The sequence below is a fragment of the Pan paniscus genome, chromosome 2 (genome assembly GCF_029289425.2).
Source record: "Pan paniscus chromosome 2, NHGRI_mPanPan1-v2.0_pri, whole genome shotgun sequence".
Taxonomy (NCBI): Eukaryota; Metazoa; Chordata; class Mammalia; order Primates; family Hominidae; genus Pan; species Pan paniscus.
Window position 1 is genome coordinate 163,725,100 of NC_085926.1, and position 27,110 is coordinate 163,752,209.

Genomic DNA, 27,110 nt, shown 5'->3' on the forward strand with positions numbered 1-27,110 from the left:
CTGCATATAGCATATTATACTTTATTGATGATAATTACCTAAAATATAGTCGTTAGTAATTCTACAAATTATGAAAACAAATAAACCTGCTTCTGTAAAGGCCTACATAGGAAAAAATAGAAAACAGAGATATTTTAGTTTTCAATTTAGAAAAAAAAATAGTGGAATGGAAAATAAAAAATATTCATTTTAGGGATATTTATTGTCAAATCTTTGTAAGGAAGAGCTAGTATTTTAAATAGAATGTTTGTCCTAGTCAAATTTAATGTTACTTCTGACTATATGTACAGCTCCACCAAAAAAGCAGTAAACAGTAGTCTACCTACATCAGATATAATTTCTGCCTTGGTAAGAGGAGAAAATACAAGTTCATATATTCTCTGAAATATCATGACTGGCTGGTTCTTGGCAGAATTGTTAAGTAGGTTAAGAACTTTTAAGGATCAATAGATTGTCATTATTGTCCTTTTCTGTTTTCCTTGTCTTTTCTGTGGTCCCTTTTGCCAAGTGACATCTTCCTCTATACAATCCTATTATACAAACTGAAGAGAATTTAGACAATTTATTCACAGAATATTAAGTAACAAATATATGGTAGTCACCATTTATTCTACAAATTGTAAAAACTAACAAACATGCTACCACTAGTAAGGGCTATGGAAAAAATAAAGAGCGAAGGCTGAGGATATATTCCAGGTAATTTCTCCAAAATTTAATAAACATGAGGGACTCTTTACCAGATTTATAATGTCAATAGAGAGAACCAGGGGCTAGCATTATAATGTCTGGGAGAAGACTGTGGCTTAAGAGGAATTTTATACTCAGTATTACTCAATATGTATTCATATTTGTTATAGCAATTTGTTAACAGATTAAAGTATATGCAACTAGTGAAGCTAAATGTGTTAGCACAGTCAGAATTATTTGTATTTTTTATAATGAAAAAAATGACTGAAATTAGAGGATCAAAGCTTAGAAACTATTGGGCCACATGGCAGAAGCAAAAATAATCTTTGTGACCTACAAAATCATAAGTATTTGACATTTATGAAATAATATTTAATGGATGACATAGACTATTAGAAGAGATCTAAGTTTTATCAGAAATTCATAATGCAGATGTGAGTTTCTTTTCAATAAAAAAGAAATTAAAAATCAGATTTGGAAACTCTGTGACAAAGAGGGACAGCAAAATGTGATGCAAATATCATTTAAATGAACTAATGTCTCTTTTGAGATGGAGTCTCACTCTGTCACCAAGCTAGAGTGCAGTGGTGGTTGATCTCGGCTCACTGCAACCTCTGCCTCCTGGGCTCAAGTGATTCTTTTGCCTCAGCCTCCCAAGTAGCTGGGATTACAGGTGTATGGAACCACACCCAGCTAATTTTTGTATTTTAGTAGAGATGGGGTTTTACCATGTTGGCCAGGCTGGTCTTGAACTCCTGACCTCAAGTGATCCACTTGCCTCGGCCTCCCAAACAGCTGGGATTACAGGCATGAGCCACCGCGCCCGGCCATAAAAGAACTAATGTGTTTATATAACGAAAATAGTCAATTACAAATACTGATTCTCATTCACATAATAATAACAAAGATCCATTAATGTACAAAGTCTTCCCTTTATTTTTTCTCATGCTGTAATTAGGTTGCTGTAATCCAACCTACACAACCAATAAATGAATCCTACAAATACTAAGCATTTGTATTAGTTTTTTCTTTGTTTATTTAATTTAGATTTTCTCAAAGAAAGAGAATAAATAACTATTCTAATGCCTACGTCCCAGACGTAGAGTATCATATTTCAAATCAGCCTAATTCACCAATGGTCATAGGATATCTAGTGACCTACAAGTATTTTTTATCCCAATAAATATCTCAATTTATTAATCCATGGTCTGGAGCATTTGGTTCAGGGCTTGATACTTAATGGATATATCTATTTCTATATCTAATTCTAACAATATTCATATGTATATGCATATATATTTACATATAAAATGACAGCTATAATAATAAGGTTTTAAAAAAATCAAGCCACAAGATTATTATTTTTTCAGTTCTGTTTGGTACAATTAGATGTGTGCTAAGATCAATAAAACATAATTAAAATATATTTTTAGCAGCATTTCTACATTCATGATATTTACGTACTATTATATATAATTTAGGTACTATTATATAATGTATCCTTGTCATATGCCATTTATTGACAGGGATACATTCTAAGAAATGCATTGTTAGGCGATCTAATCATTGTGCACACATTATAAGTGTACTCACGCAAACTTAGATGCCATAGCCTACCACACCTTTAGGCTATATGGTATAGGCTGTTGCATCTAGGCTACAAATCTGTATAACATGTTCCTGAATACTGTAGGCAATTGTTAGAAAATGGTAACTGTATGTGTATGTAAACAGAGAAAAGGTACAGTGAAAATACTATATTATAATTGTATAAGACCACCATTATTGATTGAAGCATCATTATGTATTGTATGACTGTATCATAAATCACAGTAAATAAATAAGTAAAATATAACAATGACTTAAAGTTTCCTGTTACCTGACACTAATAACATTTCAGACATAATCAAAGTTTTAGAGGCACTCTACTGCTTCAGTTCTTTTTTCTTTCTGATAACCGCTAATCCCTTTCTCTTTAATAAATGCAGGAGAGCATCTGGAGAAAAACAAAGTGCTAGTATGATTTTTTTTATTTTCTTTTTTGAAAACATCCTCTGGGAAGAAAAAGTGAATAAGGTGCAAAGCTGATTGGGCAGTTCGTTCTAAGCTGCAATTTAATAAATTAATTGCATCATCCCTGGTTGTACCCATTCTCCCTCTTGCCTAGCTCAGTCAATGTTCTTCTAAGTCTAATGCAAAAGCCATCTATTTTTTCCTTGATTTTATTTGAATATTAGTTTGTCTTTAGAAACCAAACACCAAATTGAAATAAATTTTGGTCTCTGATAGTTTTCAAACTTGTTCTACAAACAGTTTATATTATTGCAAAGCAAGTACTATAGTTGCTACAAAACTGTATTTGTGTTTTGTGTAATTATGAAATGTGATGTTTCATTGTTTATGTTAAACAGTTGCTATAACATCTAAATGGTTGTAATATCTTCCCATGTCACTTAACTTGATTTAATACAAAATTTATTATATGTTGATATTTATATTTTATGCTGAGTAGGTCTTGTTATATAATAATATGGTATGAATTAAAATCTTTAATTTTTCGATAATGATATCTGAGTTATCAACTTGCAAATAATGTAATTGGTAACAATCAAAGCAATTCTTGTAAGCATGCATTCATTGCAAAAATGACAATATAACGCCAAATCATATGTATTGTTGCGGAGTGTCATATGACATATTATTTAATGTGTACTTTAATATAAAAATATGCAGATGTTCATATACTGTTAGTGTATTGTAGGCTAATGTTTTTATATTTAATTGCAGTACTTTATTTTTTAAATAAGCATCACTTTGCCCTTTTTATAATCTGGTATTATCTATTCTAACATGCTACTCTGTAGTTTTGCCATTAAAAAACTTTAAAAATTTTGATATGTTTATCATGTAATTGAGCAATCGAAAGAGAAATAAATGAAAATAGAATAAAAATATTGAGTCTATATCTCAAAATTTTTATTAATGATTAGGATATTCAACAAAACATTATCGTTTTTCTTTTTTTTAATTTTATTATTATTATACTTTAAGTTTTAGGGTACATGTGCACAAGGTGCAGGTTTGATCATTTTTCTGTTAATAAATTCTGGTGCAATTGGATACTGTCTCACATGATTCTGAGAGAACATAGTACCATAAACATTATCATAAAAATGGGGCACATTTTCACAAATACAGCTGTGTATCTGAATTTAGATCAATTTGCTTATCAAAATAGTATTTAATATTGGAAATAAAGACAGGAGTTTTTGTTTGGAATTCAGACAATTCTAGTTTTTGAGGAATTGAGTTTTTGAGGAATTTGAGTTTTTGAGGAACTGAGTTTTTGTTTGGAATTAAGAAAATTTACTGGCAATTTTTGAAAATGCTAAACTGTTATAACAATAACTTTCAAATAAAAAAGTTGACAAATCTTTTTTTGTATTTTTAATTCAATTTTGAAAGTACTATTAATATTCCCTAGCTGATTTTAACAAAAAATACTAAATGTTATACTATAAGATGTGAGTGTGATAAAATAATTTGTATAAAGAACTATTTTTTGGGATACTTGACTATCCACCAGATTTTCAAAATAAGGGACAAGCCAAGAATTTTTAAAAGATGTTCAAGCAAATATTCAAAATATTTTCCCTGTGTATAATTTCCCTATCTTTTAAAAAGTTACAATTAAATAAATATTTATTTCTACTTGGAAATAAACCCTCTTAAAATGGTAGAGAAAGAGCCATCTAGATAACATTAATATGATCTAGAACAAGCGCTCTTAAATGTATTTGAAGAAATTGGAACAACGACATCTTTATATCAAACTTAAAAAGCTTGTTTTGTTGCAGACTAAGTGAAGTGGGGAATTGAGGAAGTCTGATTATAAATAGACTACATCACTGTCTTTCAGGGATTCTTCAGCTATGCTTTAGGCATGTATACATATAGAAGACACTACATTAGATATAAGAAACTTAAGATGTTTTATCTGTCCTCAATTAGGAAGAACATTTGCAAACTTCATTGTGTGAATAATTTGAACATTTATTAGAGAGATTTCTTGAGTCTTCTCTGAAAATTAAATCTTCTCTTAGGTTGCTATCTATTCAATTACAATTCTCTTAACATCTGGGACTGTCTAATTTTGGTAAGAATGAGCAGATGCTGGCAAGAAACCATCGAAATGAAGATAATATTCAATGTAAATATATATTATACTTATCAAGAAATGACTCGAAGAAGGAACCAAATTTATAGATAAGATGTGACTTGTTTAGCTATTAGTAGCTTATGTTTTATAAAAATGAAATATGGAATACATCCCAAACATATTTTTACAATTAAAAAACTAGGACAATACAAACAAACAACAACAACAAAAAATTAGGAGAACAAAACAGAACTTTGATAACCCAATTAGAAATTTATTTGGCATCCAAAAGACTACTTTATTTTATATCCAAAGAAAATTCTGAAGATTTTTATTCAAATGTTAAAGTAACACTTTAAAAGCTCACGCTTATCCTTAAACAAAGTAACTACTTATATAAGTAAACTGTCATTGTATTTATTGTAACTATGAGATAGTTTATATTAAGGAAGGCATTACACAGACTAGTGACAGGAGCTCCTAATTGAGTTTATTATCATGAAATATATTCATAAAAATGTAGAAGACATACTCATAAAATAAAAATATATAATAAATAGAAATCATAAACAATGAAATCACATTTCAGTTTACTTTTAGTCATTCATAGATTTTATAATCCTTAATATTTAATTCCCTGGTTAAAGTGGAACTGATGTTATCAAAATAATAGTTTTACAAGATTATAGGATTAGCAGAAAGTACATTTGCTTACTATTTCTATAATAGTAAAATAATAGCAAATGTAAAATATTTTGCTACAATTTAAACAAACATATAAAAAGTGAACACAAAGGGCAAAGGGGACATGTTCATAAATCACTGTAAATCAAATTAGAAAACAGGTTTTGTTTTTATTTACATAAAATAAACAGACCTCTCATTTGCCAGTTGTTATTGTTAAAGTTTTAGGTGACAAAATGTTGATTGAGAAAAGTATTTTGTTCAGGAAAAAATAAGTTAACTGCTAACTTTATCCCATTTAAAAAGAAAAAAAAAGTAAGGCTAATGAAAGATTACTTTTACAGACAGATTCAATAAACAATGCATTTAAGGGTAAGCCAGTATGAAATGTTTTTTCTTAGGAAACTCACTAAGAATATATATCACAGTGATTCCACACGTGCTATGGTCCTTTATGCAGAGTTGAATAAATTCATTATTTTCTCAGCAGTTAAATAAACAAAGTCTGCGTTCCCTGAATAGTAGGAAGATTTGATGCATGTGCCTGCTGGCTCACTTCCTCTGTCCCATTTGCAAGCTTCAGTAACTGTTCCCCGCAGAGCACCAAAGGGACACAACAAACACATGAAGAGATCACTCTCATCCCACAGAATGAGCTTTACAGTAACTTGGATCTCTACACGAAGGTGTAAATTCAGAGCAACTTACCCGATTCTCTGCAACAAAGATGGTAAAGTTTGCAAGGAGTGAAAATCATGTAATACTTCGGGGAAATGCAGGATGCAGCTGCTGCTCCAGCCTGTAAATTGGACTGCACTGACATTCAGTGTTACTGAATGTAACAATCAACTGTTACTGACAAAGCTCGCGAGAGTTGGCAGCAGCAACTTGAAATCTGTTCAGAGGCTAATGGTATAAATGCAATAGTGATTCATTTACAGAAGTATTACAGGATTCATGCTTTACAATTGCAGGTAGTCTTCAAAGAATGAAGAAAAAAAGCATAGAAGATTCTTTAACTAAAATAATCTGAAATGTAACAGAAAATGCATGTTTCTTTTAACTCTAAACTTTAAAAAAATTTTCCTTTTTTTAAGAATATACATATTTCCTATGCTTGTCTTAAGATTTAAAGATGTATACATCATTCTAAAGAAGTGCTATTATTGAAATCCATTATAGCTTCAATCTGTGCTAATTATATAGTTAGAGAAGATAGTAAAATAGAAAATAAGAAACAGAATGCTCTAGATATAAGCTATGCAAATCAAAAACTTAGTTCTATTAACTGAATGGATGTCTCTGACATGTATCTCCTTTCAACCCCCACACTTCAACACTTATTTAAGTCATACAAATTTCAGCATTGGTAATTTCCTATTCAGAAGACCCTGCAGGCAGTCATACATGATGAGAAGCCACAATTTTCTGGTCAAGACAGGAAAAATAAAATGAATAACCTTCACCAAACTCTATAAAAGAGACACATTTGTCAACTTGCAGTGCACATGCTCTGGAGAATATATTTATGTCTTTGGCGCTTATCTTTCTTGAAATGATGTTCAGGAAAATAATTTTTTAAAAAACCTTTGATGAACTCCTTAATCCCTATCTTCTCAATGCAATATATTCTTAATCTTCTGTAAGTGATAGCTTTCACTTTTGAATCTCTTACTTGTGGGCTTTCTATGGACTAAACAGAAGGCATGTATTAATATTTGCAGGTGAGCACTTTTTTGCCTTTTAATAGAGCGTTAAATTTTCAAACAAGCAAATATAATTAGCATTTGTTGTAATTCTACCTTATGCCAGTCATTATAATTGACAATTCATATTAAATATTTTATATTATTTCAGCAAATATGAGAGTTAATATTATTAACCACCTCATCAGATGAGAAAGCTAAGGTTTCTACAAATCAGAAGCTTACTATATTTCTTACCACTAGTAGCTGTTGGAAAACAGAATTTTAATCTGTATTATTCTGTTATTTTATGTCAACTGCTTCCAAGAGAATAACCATTTTGGTCTTTTAAAATTATCTTTTCTGTGAAAATTGCTACTTAGGCAGTGTTAATTCAATGATAAATATCATGATCACAATAATTTATAATGTATTTAGAATATAGTTTATGTAATAACAAGTTAGTTACACAAAAGGTACAGAATACATAATCTATCTGAAAAGGAGAAAAAGGAGGTGGAGCACAGCGGTTCATGACTGTAATCCCAACATTTTAGGAGGCCTAAGTGGGCGGATTGCTTCAGTCTGGGAGTTCAAGACAAGTCTGGGCAACATAGCAAAACTCAATTTCTGCAAGAAAATGGGTCAGACATGGTGGTGCAAGCCTACATTCCCAGTTACTTGGAAGGTGGCTGAGGTAAGAGTATCACCTGAGCCTAGGAGGTCGAGGCTGCAAGCCACGATTGTGCCACTGCACTTCATCGTGGGTGACAGAGTGAGATCCTGTCTCAAAAAAAAATTAATCAATAAATCAATAAAAGCAGGAAAAGGCTTTTTAAATGGAAGTATATTGACAAATTTGCAATGGTTTTTATAGTGATGGCATTTCTGTTTAAAATATAGTAAATCTGATGTTCCACATGAGAGTTCATGGGTTCAATATACATGATTTTTAAAAATCCAAATGTCAAAATTCTTCTCTCCAACCCAAGTCCACTGCATTGTTTCCTGTGCTAGCATACGGTCAGCCTATCAAACGCGGCAATTATTAAGGAATATTTTGTGACGTTAGTGAATTCAGCAGAGCATTTTACATGCTTCCTGCATCTACTCACTGCTAGGTAAAATATGTCACATATATACACATATTTCATTTTCATCTTTAAACAGGAAGCCAAACAATAAAATAATTGGTTTCAAGCAGATCTTTATCTTTAATGCATGTTTAAACTGGCTAACTAGCAACATCAACTGATTACACAAGTTGGAAATTTTTCTTCTGCTCAATGTCTTTACTTCAAAGAACCACCTTCTGTTACTGTCCCTGTAGTTCTTTTCCTCGCATGATTTCACAGCTATGCCACATTAGTTCATTCATTATTTTAGTGCACCTCTAAAGCATTTATTCTTCCTGTCTTGAGAGTTTCTTCCTTGTGGCTCAACTTACAGCAGCTGCTTTGCTTCTGTGGTGTCATCATTTTCTCACACTCATCCAGCGGAAGGATGTAGGTCACACACAGTGAGCTTGTTTCAGGGTTCGTAGGGAAGCACTATTCCATTACATCACAGCATGGATGGTTAATGATCCTGCTGTTAAATGTTGAGTATGCCTTGTAAGCGACACTGATGAAATACCACAAGACACTTGACACGGCATTAACACTGCTCACATTTTGCAACCATATATGCTGAAGCTTGGGCAGGACAGTCATTATGGTCTTGGCTCTATGATCACTTTCAGTTAGCCAGTCACAGTGGTTTTTTGCTTTTAAGGTCCCATTGTAACTCAGTTACCACTGTTTTCTAGATAGCAGCATTCAGTAAGATTTGAGATGGTGTGAAAAACATTAATTCTGTATTATACATTAGTTTTCCTTAGGCATACTGATGCCAAAAAAGTGCTCTAAACTTATATTAATTTTATTCATTTTTTTTACAATAGCACTGCATTCTCTGAAATGAATATGGATAACAAAGAAAAGTATATATAAGTATAGATAGATGATAGATAGATAGATAGATGATAGATAGATAGATAGATAGATAAATAGATAGATAGATAGATAGATAGATAGATTTTTTTTTTTTTTTTCCTGAGATGGAGTCTCACTCTGTCACCCAGGCTGGAGTGCAGTGGCAGGATCTCGGCTCACTGCAACCTCTGCCTCCTGGGTTCAAGCAATTCTCCTGCCTCAGCCTCCTGAGTAGCTGGGATTACAGGCACCCACCACCAAATCTGGCTAATTTTTGTATTTTTAGTAGACACAGGATTTCACTATGTTGGCCAGGCTGGTCTCGAATTCCTGACCTCAGGTGCTCCACCAACCTCGGCCTCCCAAAGTGCTGGGATTACAGGCACCCACCACCAAATCTGGCTAATTTTTGTATTTTTAGTAGACACAGGATTTCACTATGTTGGCCAGGCTGGTCTCGAATTCCTGACCTCAGGTGCTCCACCAACCTCGGCCTCCCAAAGTGCTGGGATTATAGGTGTGAGCTACTGCATCCAGCCCAGAAAAGTATATTTCTACATTTTACATATCACAGAGAATGAAAAGATCATTTTGTGTATTCCAATCAATTTTTTAAAATATGTGTATGTGGTTATAGTTACATAGATAAATATAGTGGTAGTCAAATGGCTTATCATCATTCTTCTTGCTTTTTATCTTATGATATTAATTTCCAATTAAAATATTTTGATTACTGTGTGATATATTATCATATGGGCATATTATGGTTCATTGTATCTCTTGTTACTTATATGATGATAATAATTTTAGGTAATAAATATTATTTGAAAGCACTATTCTATCCACTTTGAATACATGAATTCATTTAAAACTCATGACTACCTTTAAAATAAGCACTATTATTAACCCTATTTTACATTTGAGAAAATATAGCCACAAAGAGTTTAAGTAACTTGCTCCAAATCATACAGATACCGAGGTTAGCTTCTGACTTTTTTTATGTATTATTACAATAGGCATTTTGTATATCGATATTTGAGTGCATCTTTTAATTATTTTCTTAATTTATTTTCCCAGAATTGGAATAACCAAATACGACATGGACAAAGTACATATACATATATGTGTGTGTGTATATATATATGTGTGTATGTATATATATTTATATGTATATTCAATCTTCTGAAATCCTACACAGACTGTTGAATAGAGATAACTTTCCAACAATTCTGGCAAAAAAGAGAAATGTTCTTATAATCAGAACTAACCTGAACATATCTCTGGAGCCCAGGGACTAGACCCTCATAGCTGGAAGTGGCAGGTGTTTGAAGGTGGATATCTCCAGAGATATTAGAAGTAGGTCCAGAGCCACAGGTAATAAAATTCTTTAGTGATGTTGTAGCAACTAATATGGAAGGCCTTGCAGGAAGTGACATCCGTAAGGGATAACACATAGATATTTTGGGGTTAAGGGAGAGTGAGTGATGGGAGGTCTGTGGTGCCTTTTACATGAAGATACAGATAGTTTGGTTAAAGGAGTTTGGGAAAGAGACAACAACAATTTGGTGAGACACTAGAATATTAGACTCTAAGAACAGAAAGAAAATCAAGAAAAAGCAAGAGCTTCTAAGGAAATGTGGTGCCAAGTGGATTTTCATGGAATTGGCAAAGCCAGCAGAATCAAAGTAAGAAAACAAATTCTGAACTAAATTGTTCAGGGCTTGAGCAAAAAAAGGAGAAACTCATTGTTTTAAAACATAAAAAAAGAGAGAAAAACATCAAGCTTCTTTGTTTATCACCTAATTTACTGAATTGGCTCAAATTTACTCTTCCCAAACCCTTGACTATCTTTGGAGTCTCACTCTCAGAAAAATTGCAAAGTAACACATTATCAAACTAATCAAAGTGCTATTTAAACATACAGATTTTTAGGCCACATCCCTGGGCTTTGGTTTCAGTAGACTTGAGGACAGCGTTACACTACTGTCCTCTGTGAAGCTGATAGAGGAAGTTCACAAACTACACACTAAGAAGCAAAGTCCTGGAGCTTGGATACTAAGGACATTTTTGTGCTACCATATATATATATGCTTTTTCTTTTTTTTAATTGCTTATTCTCATGCACAACTGTACCTTTTGCTTCAAGCTAATTTGGAAATACATCATACATAGTCTTTGGTAGCCTACTTTCATATAACCTATCTTAAGTTTTTCTAAATTAATGCTATCAAATATTCTTTTAACTTCATTTATATGCCTATGTATTAATTATTTGTATAAGTACAATATAATTTATCTAACTTGCTTTTATTGTATATGAAGGCTATTTTAAATTTTTCCTGGAAATAGTAACATAAAAATGGACTTAGTAATTATAAATATTTTTAGATATGTCTTATTTTCTGTGGAATAATTGCTTAAATCAGAATTCTTCAAAAGGTTATCTATGCTTTTATGGCTAAGACATATCAACCAACTACCTTCACAAAACATCAGCAATTTACACTCTCACCAGCTGTCTAGGAAAGTGTATGCTGTTCTCATGCTCAAAAACACAATTTATTATTACATATCTTCTCTTTTGTCATTTCATTTGATAAAAATGTACTATTTTTAGTTTATTTGCTTATAACTGTTACCACCCATATTTCAGGTGTTTAAAAGTAACTTTTTATTTCTGTACAATTTTAAATTTATGGAAATTTTCAAATTAGTGCAGACAACTTCTATATACTATTTACTCAGATTCACCATGTGTTAATATTTTAAGCCATTTTCAGTTATGTCTTCCTTTATGCATGAGATAAAATATGTGCATTTACAAATTATTTTTTCTGAATTATTTCAGTTATTCGTAGTACCAATGTCCTTTATCCCTTAACACTCTGGTAAGATCTATGAACATTCCCTTTTCTCTGGCTATAAATATAATAAGTGAATTCAATCAACAATCTGGTAATAGAATACAAGACTATTTGTGAGGAAAAGCCCTTTTATTATGGAAGAACTCTAATTTGAAGAAGAAAGACAACTAATATATGTAGAAGGAATAACACAGCAGAAAAAAATTTTCAAACCTTGATGAATATACTTATTCAGTTAAGAATTAACAATTGGTGTTAAGATCACTAGATGTATGATTGATGGAAAACTGGATAGGTGATATTCTTGAGAAACCACACATACTACAATCCAAATTTTATAACTAAAGCAAAGGGTAAATTTTAATGTCACAAATAGCAGAATCAATAAAATGTTAGGTAAACAATATCACCTAGTCTATCTAAAAATTTTAATTTGAGTCTTTTATTATCACATTGAAGATATGAATTCAACTTTATATTTATATGAAATAAAGAAAATAAATGAAAGAAACAAATTGTATCTCAATGGAGCACCCAGACAATTCCTGAAAGTGGAACATTCTGGCTTGGTCATTTCAACAAAACAATGAAAGTAAAGTTCTATGAAAGCCTGGGCAAAATGCAAGAGACATAGTCACATGTAGTATGTGGTTCATGACCAGAAATGGGTTTTTTGGGGGATAAATTTGGGAAATTTAAATAATTTGGTGGTACTAGTTTAGAAAAAAATAACTGAGGTGAAAATTCTTGAAGAAGTGTCCTGCAGAACATTATGAAAAATATAATCCCATTGTGGTATGCGTGTATACAGACAGACAGACAGACACACACACGCACACACACACAAACAGATTTGGAAGAATAGAAATTAAATGACTTTATGCTGAGATGATTTGGCAGAGATATTTATACAAAATTATGGAACCAATTTATTTTTATTTTGCCTTATATTTAAGAAAATCAGGAAGAGAAGGAGCTGCCAAATTTTCATTATTGAAATGATATAAACTTCATGTCAAAGCAAGTTAAGAATAATAAAAAGCCAGCACTTTGGGAGGCCGAGGTCAGGAGATCGAGACCATCCTGGCTAACACAGTGAAACCCCGTCTCTACTAAAAATACAAAAAATTAGCCGGGCATGGTGGCGGGCGCCTGTAGTCCCAGCTGCTCTGGAGGCTGAGGCAGGAGAATGACGTGGACCTGGAAGGCGAAGCTTGCAGTGAGCCGAGATCACACCACTGCACTCCAGCCTGGACGACAGAGCGAGACTCCATCTCAAAAACAAACAAACAAAAAAGAATAAAAAGAAAAGAGAAGTTGGAGTTTGAAGAAACTGAGGCAAAGAGATTTTAAGGGGAAATGGAGTAAACAAATTGAGAAGAAGACTAAAGATAACAAATTAAAGAAAAAGGAGCAATTTGGGAAACCACTCTAAAGAGTAGAAGTTTTGGGGAGGTAGAAGCATAATAAAGACTTCTAGAAAGATATTTGTGGTGAAGTGTAAATCTCTCCTGAGAATCTTCAAACTTGTTAGGAGAAACCAACACTGTTTTTTAAAAGTTCTGGAGCAGATGTGTATGTGAGTTTTTGTGTGTTTCTGTGTTTTTGTGTGTGTGCATGTGTGTGTGTGTGTGTGTGTACATGTACTACAGAGACAGTGGATACAAAAGTATCCAGAGTTGGGCTTCAAGGGAAAAAATGGTACAGTCTCATTTAATAAAATAAAGTGGCTGAATATTAAATATGTTAATTAATTAAGAAAATAAAATTGTTATGCTATTATGTTTCTGAGGTAGAAAATTGTACCATTTTATATGATTTCTTCATTTCTGTAATTTGAAAAGTTTCCTAATTTGCATATAATATGTTCAAGTAAAAATAAACTTCTTATAAAATAAATTTGATTATCATAAGATCACATTTTGGAGCCATGTAGTCATTTCTGAGATGAGAGTTAAAGAAGAGTATCCAGTGGCACCCTCCACAGCAGGGTCTCACCTTCAAAACCAGGGTCATCTGGTGCTGTCTTCTCAGACTTTTTTCTCTACCTCAATGTTTGTCTTCAGTCTTCTTTCCCTTTATCATCTTTGCAATATTCCCAGATATCTTTCTGTTTTGTTTTTTTTTTTTTGTAACTGTATTTTATTACTTCAGAATAGCTTTGTAAATGTCAAAATTTACACCTTATTTCTTGGGGGGAGTCAAAAGCTACAATGCAGAAATTGTGAAGTACTGAGATTCACCTTTGTTTTGGAACTGGATCACCAATGTAATGCCAAATAATCTGATATTTAGCTAAACACTGTATTGCTAGTATATGACTGCAATTACTAAATATAATTAGGCAAATAATAATTAATCTTGATATGTCTTAGTACAATCTGTATCTTAACATTGTTTTTCAGTCTGCTCATATTTGGTGATTATATTCACAGCATGATTTTACCATAAAAAAGAGATTTACTCAGGGTGTATTTCTAAATACATAGAAGCTTATTTTGCTGGCCATGAAAAAACAACAGTATAATTTACTGCCTCCAAGTAATTGTTTTATTTCTGACTTCCTCCTTAAACCCAATTAATGGTACTTTAGCCCTTTTCTGTATCATCATTGTTCTGAAGTCAGATTTTTGGCTCTGTTTAAATGATCAACGTGACATAAAACATACAGATTAGTGTTACAAATCCCCAGAAACATAACTGGAAGGGACAACTTATTTGCAGGCCTCACAAAGTATTCTTCTGCAAATAGACAACCATATCTAACTGATTTTTATGGACAAATTTTTAAAACTATGTCTACATTAACTTTTTAAATTTAAATCAGTAGTCACAGAAAAGGCATGAAAAGCTCTGTGATGATTGTGTCAACTTGACTGAGTAAATGAATGCCCTAATAACTGGGAGAATTTTTTTTTCTTGGTCTGTCCAGAAGAGATCAGCATTTGAATCAGTAGACTGATTAGCTCTCACCAATATGGGCAGGTGTCATCTAATCCCTTGAGGCCTCACCTAGAGAACAAGAAGGGAGAGAAAGAATGAATTTGCTCTCCCTTCTTGAGCTGGGACATCCATCTTCTGCCCATCCTCTGCTCACCTTCTGCTCCTGGTTCTTGATTCTTGGACATATGTCATCCCCACTCAATTGTCGAGCCTTCGACTTTGGACTGGAAATTCCAACACTGATCAGTTCTTCTGGATCTCTGGCCTTCAGATTTGGACTGAATTACACCAACAGTTTTCCTGGCTGTCAAGCATGCAGATAGCATATTGTGGGAATTAGCCTCCATAACCATGAAAACCAGTTTCCATAACAAATCACATCTTCTCCATCTCTATATATCCTATTAGTCCTCTTTCTCTGGAGAACCGTGACTAATACGAGATCTCAAGAGAGAATATGCATTTCTGTCTTGTCTATTTCATTAAGTTTTGGGGAAAAAAATCACATGGAGTAATGCACAGAAATCTTGTTATGAAATTGCCAAAAGTTCCATTTATCACCTACTCCATCTCTTATCCTATAGATATTTTATGATTTTCACAACTTTGTAAAACACAGAAGTATACATATTGAAAACCACTTATAAACTATTTCTGGATTAAAAAAGAAGAATCAAATTGATATTACAAAATAATGTATAACAAAAACACTACATATAAACCCATTGTAACTTGCAACTGAATAGATATTAAAAGAAAATTGATAGATGTAAATGCTTGTTGGAATAGAAACAAAATTGTAAACAGTGAAGAATCCCATGCAAGAGCTAAAGAAAAGAATGATAAAGAAAACCAAGAGACAACATAACATTAGAAATTGTAGTAATAAGAACAGAAATTAATAAAATAGAAGATGGGGGAACGACAATGGGAGCAGCAAAAGCAGAACCGAGTTCTTTGAAATATTCCTATCAAAAATCTGGGAATAATTATAACAAAATATAAGCTCTGTATGATAAATATTTTATGTTTTTATTAAATACATCAACAGATGACCTCTTCTACCCCAAATAGAAAACTATGTCTTGTTCACACATGGGAAATCTCAGTCCTGTAAGATGTTCAGTCTCTATTTGTTACACAATTCCAAATAAATTCCCTTCAAAATTTTTAACGAACTTGAAAACTCACTTGAAAAGTTATGAAAAGTAATGAGCTCAAAATAGCCAATATAGTTTTAGAGAAGAAAAGTAAATAGAAATTAATTTGTCTCATTAGATATATTTAATAATGCACTTCGATGATTAAAATTATATAGCATTTGGATATATTGCATTTGGATAGTGATAACCTTGTAGAAGAGAATAGAGATTCTGTACCCTCAGTTGTATATAAGGATATATTATATGGTATATTAGAGGGATATTAGAACATGACCTATGTAATAAGTGAAATGAAACAAGTGTTCATCATATAGAAAGCATTTTGATTAAATTTCTACTTTAACTATAAACCGTACACAAAAATATTTCTGCATGAATTTGAGACCTATGTATGAAAAACAAAATGTTAAAATTAAGAAAAGCATGAGACTGCTTCAATGGAATTCGGGTAAAGGCAATTTTTCTAAATAAGACACAAAAGGCCATTATAGAGAAACCTTTAATTGGAATAATTAAAATTCTAAAATTACCAAGAAAAGCTTAAAAAGTTAAAAAATACACGAAGACAGAAAGATGCATATAACCAAGAAAGAACTATACTCAGAATATAGAAAGAACTAGAAATTAAAAATAAGAAGACAACTCAAAGAAAAAAATGATTAAAAGGTCTGAACAAGCAATTCACGAAATGGAAAGCCTAGTGGCCAATCAACATGAAAAAATCTCAATTTTTCTAATCACTGATGATATGAAAATTAAAAAACAATTAGATGCCAATTCACACAAACAGCAGTTGTCCAAATTGTATGTCTGCTATTGCTCAGTATTAGCCCAGAAGGGAACTAGGAATGTGAAAACATGTTACTGAATTTTATGTTGGTATAAATTTTTAAGAATATTATTGAATATATCAACCCTAAAATCAAAATTCTAGGCATATACACTAATGAAACTCATGCACATATACACAAAAGTCACGCAAAAAGTCTGGATTTTTATAATTTTTTAATAATATAAAGATACTAGGAAGGACCAGATTATGACTAGACAAATTTTTATGGTCCTAGAGTAGAATAGCATGTAATAATCAAGAATAAAGATAGGCCGGGCTTGGTGGCTCACACCTGTAATCCCAGCACTTTGGGAGGCCGAGGCGGGCGGATCATGAGGTCAGGAGATCGAGACCATCCTGGCTAACATGGTGAAAACCTGTCTCTACTAAAAATACAAAAAAAAAAAAATTAGCCGGGCCTGGTGGCGGGCGCCTGTAGTCCCAGCTACTCCGGAGGCTGAGGCAGGAGAATGGCGTGAACCCCGGAGGCGGAGCTTGCAGTGAGCCGAGATCACGCCACTGCACTCCAACCTGGGCGACAGAGCGAGAATCGGTCTCAAAAAAAAAAAAAAAAAAAAGAATAAACATCAATACCAAAAGGTTGAGAGAAAACATCGACATGTGGAATGGCATGATGTGTTTTTAATACATTTTAAGTACATACTAATTTTTATTTTGTTTACCAAGGCATATGCATTTGCTTGGATGAATATAATGTTTGGATAGTTGCTATATATGGAGAGGTAATACATTTGTAATATATCTATATTGTTTATTGAACCTGTTGACTCTTGACTCCTCACCATAGCCCTTAGAAAATTTTGAATTTTAAACTTATTTGTATGTTCATTATTAGTTTTGTCTTTTTCCCCATAGTTATGGATTTTAAAATGAGAAGAAGGACCATGTCCAGTTCATAATCCACTAGTGCTCAGCCCTAACAGTGCAACTCTGGTGTTCATTAAATAATTATTGAGTGAATAAATCCCCATATTGTATACTCCCAACCACATTTGATATTATCTTTTTCTAATGATTGTATACTTATTATTTAAAAATTCTCTTTGAACGTTCATTTATATGATTTATATATTCTGAAAAATTATTCCATTCCATTTCAGTTAAATCTTAAAGTATTTTTCTTCTATTATAGTTTTTTATTTAAAATAACAGTATGTGATTATTTTCCCTCTCTAGTTTGAAATAGAGAATTTAATAATTATAAATTACTAAAGTTACTAAAAGGTATAAATACCTTTATATGCTTAATTTAATCATTATTCTCCCTTCTTCATATGCTTTCATGCTATAAAATATGAATTTATTGACTCCATTTTGTGTTCTATTACTGTATATTTTCTTTTTTATATATCACACTATATTTGGATCTTCATGTTTTATGTTAAGGTTTTCTTTTATTTTTTTGTAACCAAATAATATGAACTTTTTTCCTTCAGCCTTTAATTTCCAGGGTACATGCGCAGTATGTCCATGTTTGTTACATAGGTAAACGTGTGCCATAGTGGTTTGCGGCACAGATCAACTCATCACCTAGGTATTAAGCCCAGCACCCATTAGCTATTCTTCCAGATGCTCCCCCTTCCCCTGCTCCCGCAAAAGGCCCCAGTGTGTGTTGTTCCCCCACAATGTGTTCATGTTCATGTGTTCTCATTGCTCAGCTCCCACTTATAAGTGAGACCATGCAGTTTGATTTTCTGTTCCTACATTAGTTTGCTAAGAATAATGGTGTCCAGTTCCATTTATGTCCCTACAAAGGACGTGATCTCATTCCTTTTTATGGCTGCATAGTGCTCCATGGTATATATATACCACATTTTCTTTATCCAGTCTATTATTGTTGGGCATTTGGGTTGATTCTATGTCTTTGCTACTGTGAATAGGGTTGCAATGAACATAGACATGCATGTATCTTTATAATAGAATAATTCATATTCTTTTGGGTATAAACACAGTAATGGGATTGGTGGGTCGAATGGTATTTCTGTCTCTAGATCTTTGAGGAATCACCACACTGTCTTCCACAATGGTTGAACTAATTTAAACTTCCACCAACAGTGTAAGTATTCGTTTTTCTCTGCAGTTTTGCCAACATCTGTTGTTTCTTGACTTTGGGCCTTTTTATTTTTCCAGATGAAATGTCATTTTTTTAAAAAAAAACACCTAATAATATATCCATCCATTAGAATCTGGCTTATACAAAAGCAACAGAAAATCAACTCATATTAGCTTAAGACAGCATGGGTTTTATTTTTCTTACATAAGGAATCTGGAGGTACATGGCCATGAAAGGAAACTAAAAAGTGAAGGTGTTTTTAGTCTGCTGTATTGCAACCCTGAACAGAATTTGTATTTTGTTAGTAAGGAAAAGGCCAAATTTGCATAGTATAGAAAAACTATTAATATTTACCATTGTGTAGTACTTTTAAAAGTTCCATCAGTTAATTTCATTAATTAAGGAAAAGTGTCTTCTTAAAAGTAAAATGGATATCTCTCAATTTATTTATCCATGTACCTAAAAGTTAATGTAAAAGAATTATGATATATTTTTAAATATGGTTTATATCCTATGTATTTTTGTATGTCTTTAGTTAACTTTACACTAATTGGCAATAATTTGTGAATATATGACCAGAAAAATATTTTCATTATTTTTTTTGGAGATGGAGTCTCACTCTGTTGCCCAGGCAGGAGTGCAGTGGCACAATCTTGGCTCACTGCAACATCCACCTCCTGGGTTCAAGCGATTCTCCTGCCTCAGCCTCTCGAGTAGCTGGGATTGCAGGTGCATACCTCCATGCCCAGCTAATTTTGTATTTTTAGCAGAGCTAGGGTTTCACCATGTTAGCCAGGCTGGTCTCGAACTCCTGACCTCAGGTGATCCACCTGCCTCGGCCTCCCAAAGTGCTGGGATTACAGGTGTGAGTCACCGCACCTGGCCAATATTTTAATTTTTATTGCTAAGCATATTGTGTTTCCTAAAGCACAAATTGTAGTGCCAATAATGATTAGTCCTATTTCTATTTTTCCTCCTTTTCATCTGCCTAAAAAATATAGGCATAATTTTAAGTGTAAGTTGTACTCAGTGCTTAAGTCAATTAAACATCTGAAAAGGCTGGGGTAGGTAGTCACAGAAAATAAAAGGGATGCACTTAGAGTGAATACCTTATTGTTGCTTATGTGTTAATTTTCTTGTGTCACACTCCTATATTCAAATTTATAAAAGGGACCTAATTTTGTTTGATTTTATGAATTTACGAAGATAAAATTCACCTTGCAAATTTCCTGGCACATAATATATACTATATAAAAATTTGGTACTTGCTTGACTATATTTTAACAAAGTATAAAATATGTTTATTCTTTTTCTTAAAACTTCTTTCAGTGTACAGTGTGCCTCTTTCTCTAAGAATTTCATTGTTAAAAAGAGAAAGCACTCTTAAAAAAATGCTCCTCATCACTGGGGATATTTTTTGAAGCCATTCATCTATTATAGGTGGTTATCTACTACAGGGATTTGTCAGTACCTTTCCCCAGGGTACTTTCTCAGCCAGTTTTATTCCAACTGGATGCACTCACTGAAGAAATTTATCTGAAGGTTGAGCATATCTATTTTATCTAAGGAAGGCAAAAGAAAATCTGGAACATCAAATTCAGAAAGATATTCCTGAATTAGTTAGACACGTACCCAAGGTGATTATGCCGATGGATGGTTGTATTCATGAAATGCAATGGCAAAGGGAGACCTCATGGAATGCATAGGTGCACGTAGGCATTAGCAATCATGGCTCCAATCAAAACCTTACTGCTCTTGCTTAGAGGAAGGTTTGTATAAAATTTTAATATAGCACACCCAATCTTAGTAACAGCTGATTATTTATGATATTTTGAAGGCAGATCATTAGCAATGTTTTGAGAACTACTTTAATCAGAATTTAAGTTTTTACTTAAAGTTTACAATATTTAATGGGGCTCAATTTCTGTAATCGAAGACTTGAAGTACATTTGTCTGGGAGACTTCTGGTATATGCCTGTTTTCTCTGTATAATTATTAGTAACACAAGCTTTCACTCTAAGATATTTAATGACCAATTACATAAGCCCCTACTGATGTTAAAAAGAAGTCATTGAGAAATACTATAACATATTTCTACGTGACAGAAAACAAATATGAACTCAGAGTTTTTAGTAATATATTTTTGTGTAATGATATGGCTATTAATGGTTTATATATATTAAAGAGAAAAAAACAGTATCCTTTTTGTGAGATCACTATGTAAACAAAGAAAGATCTTCAAAATCTCATTAGCATGATTACTTTTCATCATATTTTCTTAAATTACCGAGGTATTTCATCACCTGTTAAGATAAAGCAGTTCATGGTATCAGCCTGGCACAGAAAGGATTTATTGACTGTGTAGTCTGGAATGTTACATAGTGATGAACATAAACGCTGCTTCTTGCCACTCACACTTCACCTTGCAGTGTTGCAGCTGTGCTTAGCAACAGAATGCCAGATGGCACGGAGACATCAATTGATTACTACTCAGGAACAATGTCACTTACCAGAACGGAGGACAGATAAATTGACAAAGACAATGCTATGTTTGCAAGCCTGAATAAAGAAGCACTTTAAGTAGATTTATGGCTGCATTTTAAAACATATACTCTTTGGAAACTTTTGTCCAAGGATAAAGCAACAAACAATTATATGCACATTCATGTTTTGCTAGAATCTTTTTTTTAATGCTTAGATTTCTGTGCCGGTCTACACATGTAGAAGATAATATATTAAAGCTTTTTGTTGTATGCTATTGCAAACACCAAATTATCTAAACTCTGTTTTTAAAATGCATTCTTAACTATCTTTTTGTGCTGATCAGTTAACATTACAAACTTGGGCTAGAGAGAAAGGCAGTAGAAAAACTGCCTAAAGAATTCTGGAATTCACAAGCTGTCAGCATGAGTTATCTGTTCACAAAGAATGTCTTTTATGAGTAAGCCTTGTTTTTGTAGAAGGCATTTAGTATCACATTTGGCATCACTTTATGTAGCATATCTTGGATTGTTTGCACTCAAATCTTGCCTGTGCAATATATCTGATGTCCTGGAATGGATGTCAATGCTGAAAAACACACATGCCAGGTTACTCAACTTATCCGTGGTAAATAAGTCCTATTGATTTTCAAAAATAATATGCCATCTGGATTGTTGTAGCTTCTTCTCAAATTCATTTGAAGAGATGCTAGTATGATAGCAGAAATTCCATTTCAACAAATACAGTTCATTGCTGCTTTTGTGCAGTGCATGAATTGCCAATAATTATTGTTCTTGATAAAGAATGTGCATTTGCTTAAGTTCAAATATAATATTGCTTTGGATAGAAAATTGATCTACTCATATGAAATGTTACCAAAGTGCCTCACTTGCTGCAAGAAGAGCTTTACTTGGAAGACCTAGGAAGACTATTGGAAAAGACAGGTCCATGGATCATGGCTCCTTATGTGTTGAGTTATAATTTTAACTCTGCAAATGTAAATTTATTGTCTATAACTGAACTCATTGTCTCTCAGAACACACTTTCTTGCTGATGGTGGTGGCAGAGGAGTGGATCTTACACTTGTTTCTTAAACATAATTTGATCTCTTCTGGTTTAAAATAGTTGTTTTCACTTAAATATTCTGTCAATATAAAGTTGAAACACACTACGAGAACTATTTTCTGCTTCAAAGGGTCTCTTTCTGCCATAACTTTCTGGAGTTCAGTGCCTTGCTTCAGTGTGAAGCATTTTAATCTTTATCAAAGGTATTATCCATACACATCATCTTGTCCTCACTGAACTTCACACTGGCCGTCAGTCCTAAACTGGTGGCTGCTGGTGTGCCCCCTGGTTCTAACTGGTTCTAGATTATCAGGCCAGCATTCACTGAGGATGACTGTAGCCCCCAACAGCCTCAGATCACAAGTTTACCTGATTCTGTTCTTCTCTGATTCTAACTTGGGGTGTCTTGCAGGTCACAGGTCCTCTTGGTATTGTCACATGTCCAAAGAGAAAATGAAGAAGTTCTGCAGCTCTTGCATGCCTCAAGCAAGCTGTGAGATCTTTGTGGCACCATTTTTGCCATTGCTTCTGCATGTGCATGTCAGGCCTCTATTTCTAGTCTTCTTGGTTATCATGTACCTCAGGTATAAGGTCTTCTCTTTCAGCTCACCCCTTTCCCTACCATGGGATTATTTTATCTTTTCCCAATTCAAGACTTGGGGCCTGGGTCCTTATCAGAGATCTCAAAACCTTAAATATCTGGATATTTATATTCCTAGCATTTTTGAAACATTTATTTCCTTTCTAAGTCACAGTAAAGCTGCCATGATATCATTTATCTATTATGTCCTCTATGCACTTTGTCTTTGGCAAAGAGCCATGCTCAGATTTTAAAGTTCCGTCTAGATATTTGAAATGAAATTTCTAAAATGTAGGGGGAAAATTAACAATGCCTATTATCTTTCTGTAAACTAAAAAAGACATCTAACTTAAAAGTAAAAATTGAACAATAAATACTTTATTTGGGCTGTATTTGACCTTGCTCTAATACAAAGCATGCCATTATTTCAATAGGTATGGAAGCCAGGGTACAACCGAGGTTATTAGGAATAGAATTCTATTGCTTTAATCTACAAAATACAATCTCGATTTCATCCTACCTTGGTAAGACTTTTCCTACCTGGAAAAGACACTTCCTCTTACATAAGCGTGCCATTTAATCCTAGAAGTTGAAAGCTGAATATTATCAAACTTGATTGTTCTATCACTTGCCATCTCTCCAAATTTGGCTAGGTAAAATCTGGAAACTAACTTTTATTATCTTATGTGAACACTAGAGGGCACTATGCATTTCCCTAAAACAGTAGTTCTCAAATAATTGTGCCTCAGAATCACCTAATGCGCATATTAAAGCATACTGCTGACCTCCATCCTCAGAGTTTCTGATTCTTTAGGTCTGAGGTGGGCCCATGAATTTACATTTTCTTCATTAGTAGCTTTGCCACCAGCACAGGCAGAGCTTTGTTTGAGCAATTGTGCATCATTATCCTGTTGTGACTCACAGTGGCATCTGGCTCAAGAGTGATGGAGGTGTCCTCATATCTTAAACAATAACAAAACTCAGTGTGATATTCTTCTCTGACTTCCCAAGACCTCGCAAAAGTGACTTCGTGTCCATATTTCCAGCTGCGAATTTTCTTTCTGGCCTTCATATTGGCTCTGGTCTTTTCCTATAAATCCCACCCCTTTCAAATATTCTCTAGGCCACAATACTTTGAGCTTAAGATGTTGCTGTGGATATGTTCATTCTGTACATGAAAAGAGGCTTAATATGGTGACAGTTCAGAGTCCAAGAAAGAAGATTTAGAAGATTTACAGACGATTTTATAGGTCTTTCTTTTTCTTCTTTTCTTACTTTCCCTGAAAAACCTGTTTCTTCCTTGGTGTGCATGTATACGTGTTTGTTTTCCTAAAAGATCATGACCTTGAACTCAAATAACTAGGCTTCTGGTTTTTATTATAGGGATTGGTAATTATTCTGTCTGCCGTATGGATATAAATCCTCATGAATAACAGATTTGGGACTGGACTCCATAGTGCGATCACTAAGGTCTTTCCTGTGTATATCACTGTAAGTCCCTGAATTCTCTTATGATGTTCAAAAGGCCTACAATTGTGCGAAAAGTAAATATTGGAGTGTCCACATTGGCAATTTTGAATAAAGCTCAGAAGAATCTTGCAGCATGTGTGAGAATCACTTCCATGGGATGATTCACAGGCAACCTGCAGGAAATTGTTGATGAAGACCTTGCCAAACAACAATAAAAAGCATAAGCTACATGACTTCTCAATCCAGCTTATGTAAGGCATGTGCTTATATGAGAACTGGTATGCTTCAAGACTTGGCTTGCCTTCCATGGTGCTCAGTGAGAGTGGTAGGGCTCATGCTTGCCAGGCTTATGATGCTGTATTTGCTTCTTGACATATGGTCACTGTAAGTTTCAGCACTAACTATTGCAGGTTTCATTGTCTTCTTCTAAACTCTATTTCAGACCAGATGAGGTATATCTTCTAGGGGCTAAGCTTCCCATCTTTATCATTTCTCCAATTATTGATGTGACATAAACGTATGTCCTGCCATTTAAAGTGACTTCCCTTTTGCTTTTGGAGAACATTTTTGACATGGTTTGGCTGTGTCCGCACTCAAATCTCATCTTGAATTCCTACATGTTGTGGAAGGGACCTAGTGGGAGGTAATTGAATCATGGAAGCAGGTCTTTCCCGTGCTGTTCTTGTAACAGTAAGTCTCACGAGATCTGGTGGTCATCTGATGGTCATTATAACAGTGAGTTTTCCTGCACAAGCCTTCTTCTTCTCTTGTCTGCCACCATGTGAGAAATGCCTTTCACTTTCCACATGGTTGTGAAGCTTCCCCAGCCATGTGGAACTGTCAGTTCTCCATTAAACCTCTTTCCCTTGTATACTGCCCAGTCTCAGGTATGTCTTTATCAGCAGTGTGAAAACGAATTAATACAATTTTATTCTCTTACAAAAGCTAAATTATATAAATCAAAAGCTTTGACTTTAAAATAGAGCCTCAAAAAGCCTATATTGTAAGGACTTTTTTTCTTTCTTTTTATATACCTGCTATGTTAAATTTCCTTGAGGCAGCATGTATTGCCCAGATGCACTCTGGAACTTGCGCAACTCAAGCACTAGGATCTTAGGTGTAGGAAGGCAGTAACTTTAATTTAGTGCTATTATTTCTGCTAAAGAATAGCTAAGGCAAAATAATTAACATAAAAATACTGGAAGCACTATTCAGTAAACAATGTTTTGTGTCTGAAACATGCTGCAGTATCACATGCGGGTAACACCCCTTTACTGATTAGCATATACTAGCTCCAGGACACTGTTTTTTTCTGATAAGACATGGGGTTTTACGGACCCTTTTAGCCCCAATGCTTAGTACAGTAATTTGATTATTAAAATTCTTAATATATTTTCACTGAATAGGATAAGAGAAAAAGAAACAGGAGATCCCAGTCATTTTAAGTTTTTATATTCATAGAGAAAATGGCAATAATCTCAGGAATTGTAGACTGATCTAGGACAGAAGTTTTCAAAGTTTTGAGACTTTGGACTCCTTTATATATTTAAAAATTATTGAGGATTTTAAATATTTTTAAAATATAAACTATACCTATTAATATTTACAGTATTAGATCTTAAAATAGAAAAAAATTAAAAATATTTATGGATTAATGTATTTAGTTCAGTAATAAACGTGTTAACATAAATATATTTTTATATAAAATAACTCTTTTTCAGATCAGCGAACAGTATAATCAAAAGAGTGTCATTGTTTCACATTTTTGAAAATTCTTTTAAATATCTATATTAATAAAGACAGCTGGACTCTCATATCCACTTCTGAGTTCAATCTGTTGTCATATCACATGTTGTGCAGCCTCTGGAAAACTTCACTATACACTCTTCAGATAATAAATGTGAAAATGCAAACAAGGTCTTAGTATTAGGAAAATAGTTTGACTTTATGAAAACCGTGAAAGGGTCTTAGGGAAATAGAGGCATCTCTGATCACATTTTAAAAACTGTTGGCCTCATTATTCATGGGTGGTTTTGTTGTTTTCTTATAGCCACTAAATACAATCCTCAACAATTAAAAAAATGTAAAAGTAAATAGATAAGCAAAAGAAACAAAGGAAATATGGGGAAAAACTATTAATTCTCTCTATATCTATTTAATTCATACCCTTATAAATAGACCTGTATGTTTAAAAAATTTTCCTAAACTAGAGTATATTTAATGTGAAGTGCAAACTGAAGGAAGAAAAACAAATTTTCCATATTATTGTATCGATTTGTTTTGTATGGTATATTTACAAAGGTATGGTTAAAAAAATGGGTATTATATTTTTCTTAATGAGAAAAATATGACAACTTAGGACCACATAAGAAGAATCAAAATATCACAAAATTATTGAATTTTAGTTTTTAATGCTGTCATCATTTATTTCAATAAAAGTTCCAGATATA

At 33.2% G+C, this 27,110-nt stretch overlaps 1 protein-coding gene across 1 annotated transcript in view; it reads right to left on the reverse strand.

Annotated features, from left to right (window-relative positions):
* The window catches only part of BCHE (butyrylcholinesterase), a 64,215-nt gene extending 57,837 nt beyond the window's left edge, over positions 1–6,378 (reverse strand). Inside the window, exon 1 of the mRNA XM_003817698.5 lies at positions 6,239–6,378. Coding sequence (XP_003817746.1) covers positions 6,239–6,353 — 115 coding nt within the window. The 5' untranslated portion in view covers positions 6,354–6,378. The remainder of the gene's footprint in view (positions 1–6,238) is intronic.
* Positions 6,379–27,110: the final 20,732 nt, after the last annotated feature.